Consider the following 7019-nt stretch of genomic DNA (forward strand, 5'->3'; position numbering starts at 1 on the left):
TTTTTTTTTTTGAGGTGCCCGTCAGGTGTTTGTTTAAAGTCTTGACTGAAACTGTAGGGTAGTTTAGTCTGAAGCGTTTGTTTTGATGTCTTTCAGGTCTTTTATGAGCAAAAATTTGAGTCCAATCCTTCGGCGGGAATTTGCTAATCTTGATAAAGATGCTGATACTCGTCGATCGGCGATGAAGGCGTTGAAAACTTACGTGAAGGAACTGGACTCCAAGGCTATCCCTGTTTTTCTTGCTCAAGTTTCTGAGAACAAAGAAACTGGTGCATTAACAGGGGAGTGCACCATTTCTCTCTATGAAGTTCTAGCTCGTGTTCATGGCGTTAATATCGTGCCGCAGATTGATCGGATCATGAGTTCTATTATCAAGACTTTGGCTTCAAGTGCTGGCTCTTTCCCTCTTCAGCAGGCTTGCTCAAAGGTTGTTCCAGCGATTGCAAGATATGGGATCGACCCCACCACTCCTGATGATAAGAAAAAGCATGTTATTCACTCTCTTTGTAATCCACTTTCAGAATCTTTGTTGGGTTCTCAAGAGAGCCTTACTTATGGGGCTGCCCTTTGCTTGAAAGCTCTGGTGGATTCGGATAATTGGCGGTTCGCTTCCGATGAGATGGTTAACAAGGTTTGCCAGAATGTTGCTGGAGCTCTTGAGGAGCAATCTACACAGACCAATTCTCATATGGGGCTTGTTATGACACTAGCTAAGAGAAATCCTCGGATCGTCGAACCGTATGCTAGATTGTTGTTGCAGGCAGGGCTGCGGATCTTGAAGTGTGGGGTAGTAGAGAAGAATTCTCAGAAAAGGTTGTCTGCTATTCAAATGATTAATTTCTTGATGAAATGCTTAGATCCTTGGAGTATATTTTCGGAGCTTCAGGCTATAATTGAGGAGATGGAGAATTGTCAGTTTGATCAAATGGCCTATGTCAAAGGTGCAGCTTATGAAACTCTACAAACGGCTAAGAGGATATCCGCTGATAAAGTGTCTAAAATGGATAAATCTCCAAGCTCAGTGACTGGATCAAACTTCATTGATGGCAGGCGAAGTCCATGGAGGAACGGGGGAAGCCGAACTCCCTCGTCCGAGTCTCCTGAATCCCGGACGCTTGATTCATTCTTTGATTATGGCTCGCTTGTTGGATCACCTTTTTCATCAGTACAAACTTCTCGTAACTCAAGATTTGACCGTGGGAGCGTGAATCGTAAACTTTGGAGTTATGAGAATGGTGGGGTTGATATATCCCTCAAAGATGGCTTGCCTTTGTTCTCGGAAGCTGCTCGTGGAACCGATGTTTCCGACACGATGTCTGTGCACTCTGGAAATCACAAATTTGGCCATAATGGTGAAGAATATGCTGATGATTTTACGGGGTTTTTTCAAATGAGTCCTCTTAAACGCAGTCTCTCAAGAAGTACTTCAACCAGCCCACTTGTAAGTTCTCTTAACTCAGTACTCTTTTACATTTAATACTTATGGCTAAATCGGGAAGGAGAACGAAACACCCTTTATAAGGAGTGTGGAAACCTCTCCCTAGTAAACGCGTTTTAAAATTCTTGAGGGGAAGCCCAAAGAGGACAATATCTGCTTATGATGATAGTTTATGTTCCATTTGTATTGTGATGGCGATTTGGTTCATGTCAATTCTGGTTTAGTTCCATAATGTTCATTAGCTTATACCAATCTTTCCTATCTCGTACCTCAGCGGACTCCACACAACATAGATGTCGAAAACACGATCTTCAACACTCCTCGGAAGCTCGTCCATTCCCTTCAGGATCGAAACGATGGGAGCTCTGACTATGCTAGCAAAAGTTGCAGACACAGACGTAGGAGTTTATCATCAGGCAATTTGGAGTGGAGTCCTCCAGATGATCAGAAACTCAGCAAAGACGATGCGGGAGACAGCTTAGACAACAACGATAACGGCGAGCAATCACACGGTGGTTCCGAATCAATCTCTTCAACTGATGGTGTCCCTGCCCATGGTGATGTCCAAGCTGCTATACCTGTGGCAGTGGCTTATCATAGTAAACTCAAACCTCAATGTACAGGCATTCAGATGGCATATAAGAAAACTGGTTTGAAATTGGTCTGTGGCTTCTCAATTTTTCTTTTCACAATATTCACTTCATTGCTGTGGATTGATGATCGTGCCCAAGGCTCCTATCTTGTGCCAACGTAGTGTTGTTCTTGCCTCACCTGGAATTGGCTTTAGAAGTTAGAAGCAAAAGCAAATCTATTAGAGATCGATTTGGATAATCCTCACGTTCTTGAGCTGTAATCTCGAGTTTAGTTCATTTTGGTCCCGTTGTTTATAATTTTTTTGTTTATTTAGTCACTTACTCGGTGTCTGTGACACTCAACTTTTTCTTTGTTGTTTGTAATTATTGCACGTATATACATTTTTCGACCCCAAAAGTAGGATCACTTACTAGATAGTTTTAATGTTTAGTTTCAAATATTGTTTCTTTAGGTAAAAGTTGGGGCGTTTTAGACTATTAACAATGCTTTCTATGCCTTCTATCCACAAACGTTTCTTTATTCTAAGCTCTTCTCACCGGCTCAAGTTGGTGCGAGCGAGTAAAAAGAGTTCGTGGGTCAATTTAGAAAAACTTTTCAACCCTTTAAGAATAAAAGGCAAATATATCCTCTTAGGCACTAGGTTTTAAGGGTGTACAATCAACCCGACAACTTGGACCAACCTTACCTGAACTACAAGGGTTGGGTTGGGTTGGATTGGATTAGCTTTTCGGGTTGGTTTGGGTTTATTTTTTTTAACCCAAACTAACTCGGTTCGGTTTCGGGTTCATGAGACAAAACCCTATTAGGTTTTGAGTATAGTTTCTATATTGGTGAGATGTTTTAAAATGTTACACTTTTACCATTTTTACCCTAAGTTTTGAGGCTTGTAGTTTCTATACTAGGGAGAGGTTTTTGGCCCAACGTTCTTGTTAGCACATTGTTCGATGTCTGGTTTTGATATCATTTGTAACTGTCCAAATCCACTGCTAACACATATTGTCCGCTTTGGTCCATTATATATCGTTGTCAGTCTCACTATTTTAAAACGTGTGTACTAGAGAGAATTTTTCCAGACTCTTATAAGGAATGTTTAGTTCTTCCCTCCAACTAACGTGGAATCTCACATTTTTCATATTAGGTCCTTCAAAAAATATTACATTTTTACCCTAAGTCTTAAGTTTAGTTTTTATTAGGTCGGTAAGTTTTAAGGTCTAGCTTCCATATTTGATCTAAAGGCTTCAAACGTTGAATTTTTACTCTAAATTTAAGTTTAGTTTTCATTTGACCCGTCTCTCATATTTGGTAAAGGTTTCAAAATGACTTTTAACCCGGAATTTTGAGTTTAATTTTTACTTGATCCCGAGATTTTGAGTCTATATGTAATTCAAATGTTTCAAAATAGTTTTGAGCATTAATTATTTTAAATTAATCAACTAAAAATTAATTTCAAAACTCAAAAAGTGAGTATTAATGAAAAGTAAAAATATAAATTATTGAAATTAAAGACTAAATGAAAACTAAACATAAAGTTAATTTAATAATTAAATTTAAAAATAAAAAATAAAAATGCAATAATTAGAAACCCAAAACTAAATATAAATTAAATTCAAAATCTAACGACCAAAAAGAAATTTTTGTGTCAATTAAAATCCCTTTTTAAGGGTTTAAAAACTCATTTAAGACGTGTCTTAAGTTTCATTTTAGTCCCTAAACTTTTAAGTTTGCTCGGTTTAAATCAATAAAATTTAAAAATTATAATCAATTTTGTCCACTAAATATTTATTTCAATTAATTTAGACGACTTCACGATTATATTTATACATAATACGTTTCATATAACAAACTAAGGATTACAATGCTCGGGAAATTTGGAGGGTTTTTGTTGATTAATTTGTAAGTAATGTTCTAATTTAATTTCAAAGATATTTATCGTGTGATTTTTTGGAAAAAAATTAACCATAAATAACGGTAGAGACTAATGTTAAGATTTGTTAAGGATATATCGATTAAATTTCGATATTTGAAAGATGACTCGAACAACCTGAACGAACTCAACAAAAAATTTTTGAAGTTGGGTTGGGTTCATGTGACACCGAGTAAAGGAGAGGTACATGAATGAACCGATACCACATCTAAATAAGAGCGGTCCTAAAGATAGAATGACTAAGAAAAACTCAAAAGAAATATATTCGAATAGACCGTGCTTTCCTTTAACACAGTTCATCAAATTAAATAAACAATAAAAATGATAAATCATCAATAAAAAACAACCTGCAAAAATAGTAATACATTGACATAGTTCAACATTGTCATAAAACTAAATACAGCTAAATATGCGACATTTGTTGAGAATTGGTTAAAGTAAGAAAAAATATGAGGATAAATTATCAAATTAAATAAACCATCAAAATGATTAAAATAATAATAAAAAAAAGTATTATCCGTGGCGTCAAACTCGTGGGTGTCCTTAGAGAGGCCGAGGTACCACCCTGGCAAACCTATTAATATGAAAAGATTCTTAATATAATTTATATATGTTTATTTGGCTCGGGACAACTCGAAGGTTTTATCCACGAACCTGAAACCAAATCGATTAAGTTCGGATTCAGAAAAATGAACCCAACCCTACTCGAAATGTTAATCCAACCTAACTCAATCCTTATAGTTCGGGTTGAGTTGGTCCAGGTTGTCGGGTTGAATATACACCCCTACAATTTTATGTTGGGTGGGGTGTGGAAACCTCTCATTAGCGGACACATTTTAAAAACCTTGAGTGGAAGTCGAAAAGGGAAAGCCCAACGAGGACAATATCGGCTAGCTGCAGGCTTGGGTTGTTACAATGAACATGTTAGAAGGATTCGGGTTGGTCTATGACAATAGTTTTGACTATCGACTTTTAGGATGATAATGCTCGGGTTAGCTAAGCTATAATTTTTTTTAAAAATAGAAACCTAATTAATTAAGAATAATAATTTGTTGAATATGATCATAAGTTTAAACTTATTTTCAATTAAAGAGAGGTTAGGTGGCTATTTAAATTCGTTCTCCTCTCCGACCGATGTGAGATCTCACAATCCACCCCTCTTCGGAGTCTAGCGTCCTTGCTGACACTCGTTCCCTTCTCCATTCAAAGTGGGACCATCCCAATCCACCTCTTTCAGAGCCCAGTGTCGCACTCAGCCTCATGTCTACCCTCCTTCGGGGCTCAGCCTCCTCGCTGGCACATCGCTCGATGTTTAGCTCTGATACCATTTGTAACAGCTCAAGTCCACCGCTAGCAGATATTGTCCTCTTCGGCTTTTCCCTTACGAGCTTCCCCTCAAGCATTTTAAAACGTGTATGTTAGGGAGATGTTTTCACACCCTTATAAAGAATGTTTCGTTCTCCTCTCCAACCGATGTGGGATCTCACAATCCACCCCTCTTCAGGGCCTAGCATCCTCGCTGACACTCGTTTCCTTCTCCATTCGATGTGGGACCACCCCAATCCACCCCTTTTAGAGCCCAGTGTCAGCACTCAACCTCATGTCCACCCTCCTTCAGGACTCAGCCTTCTCGCTGACACATCACTCCGTGTCTAGCTCTGATACCATTTGTAACGGCCCAAACCCACCGTTAGCAGATATTGTCATCTTTGGGTTTCCCCTCAAAGTTTTTAAAACACGTATGTTAGAGAGATGTGTATGAAAGTGTACATACCAGACATTATTAGTATAATATTTTACAATATGTGGTTGACGTATGAGAGAATCATGTTCAAATAATAACCTAAGTGGTCTATAAACACTATTGATACGATCTACTTTGTAATTGTTAAAAGTGATTTGATCCAAATCGTTCATGTGAAGACATGTGAGCTGTGAGTATTCTATATAATGAGTTTGTACAAGACTAGATCACAAAATATTTAATTTTTATTTATAAATTTGTTAATTGAGAAAATTAATATTTTATAGGGTCGTTGTATACGACTTAATCTTAATGTTGAGTGAGTTATGAATTTATACCCGTGAAACTTGTCCTTCGATCTGTATGAGTGAGAATGAGTTTTGTAGCTGATTTAATATATCTATCATTTTGGGGATCTGATCAAATAGAAAACCGATAACATAAATTTTTGAGGTGGAATTGACTCGTTCTCATACAGAATAAGCAAATGGGTAGTTTTTTAAGTACGGGTTTTTATAGATTTAGAAAGAACCGAGTCCGAGACCATAGTTTTTTAAGTCTCACAGTGAATGAATGTCCTGATTCATGTTACATGTGTTTGCATTTTCTGACTCAATCAGTTACGGGTATTTATAATACTCAACATTTTTCAACTCATTCAAAATTAATTTGAACCTCCCGAGCTAAAATGCTTACATTTCATCGGAGGGTTCGTATGTTTACATTCACATTCCATATTTGTATCGTAATATTATAAAAACATAAATATAAGAGAAATTCCCTCATTTATGAAAAATTATTTAGGAAGGTCGTTATAATGTAACCGACAATTTTGAACCATAAATGTATGATAGAGAAACGGTAAAAGTAGTTTCATTGAATAAATTTTCTTCATCTAGCCCGGTTGTCACATGGATCAAATTCAAATCCCAAAACGCATAGGGACCAATGTGAAAAATAGATAAAAGTTCAAGGACCAAATCTAAATCCCAACAAATTTTGAGACCAAAGTGAAAATAGATAAGAGTTCAAGGATCAAATTTAAATTCCAAAAAGCTTAAGAATCAACGTGAAAATAGTTAAAAGTCTAAGGACCAAATCTATATTCTAAAAAGGACCAAAGTGAAAATAGATAAGAGTTCAAGGACCAAATTTAAATTCCAAAAAGCTTAGGCATAGTTAAAAGTCTAAGGACCAAATCTAAATTCCAAAAAGCACCAAAGTGAAAATAGATAAGAGTTTAAGGACCAAATTTAAATTTCAAAAAACTTAAGAACCAAAGTGAAAATAGATAAGAGTTCAAGGACCAAATTTAAATT

The 7019-nt window shown here is 36.6% G+C and overlaps 1 protein-coding gene across 1 annotated transcript; it reads left to right on the forward strand.

Annotated features, from left to right (window-relative positions):
- The first annotated feature begins 95 nt into the window (after window positions 1-95).
- Window positions 96-2224, forward strand: LOC111786044 (protein SINE1-like). The gene is made up of 2 exons (XM_023666398.1): window positions 96-1441; window positions 1713-2224. Exons 1-2 carry the CDS (start codon window positions 104-106, stop codon window positions 2190-2192), a joined length of 1818 nt encoding a protein of 605 aa, XP_023522166.1. The 5' UTR covers window positions 96-103; the 3' UTR covers window positions 2193-2224.
- Window positions 2225-7019: the final 4795 nt, after the last annotated feature.

This window comes from Cucurbita pepo, unplaced genomic scaffold (genome assembly GCF_002806865.2).
Source record: "Cucurbita pepo subsp. pepo cultivar mu-cu-16 unplaced genomic scaffold, ASM280686v2 Cp4.1_scaffold000966, whole genome shotgun sequence".
Classification (NCBI taxonomy): Eukaryota; Viridiplantae; Streptophyta; class Magnoliopsida; order Cucurbitales; family Cucurbitaceae; genus Cucurbita; species Cucurbita pepo.

Excerpts from the sequence above, each read along its gene's own strand:
- LOC111786044 (XM_023666398.1), top strand. The coding sequence starts at position 104 with ATGAGCAAAAATTTGAGTCCAATCCTTCGGCGGGAATTTGCTAATCTT. Across the intron at positions 1,442-1,712 it reads GTACTTCAACCAGCCCACTT|CGGACTCCACACAACATAGA; the intron begins GTAAGTTCTCTT and ends CTCGTACCTCAG.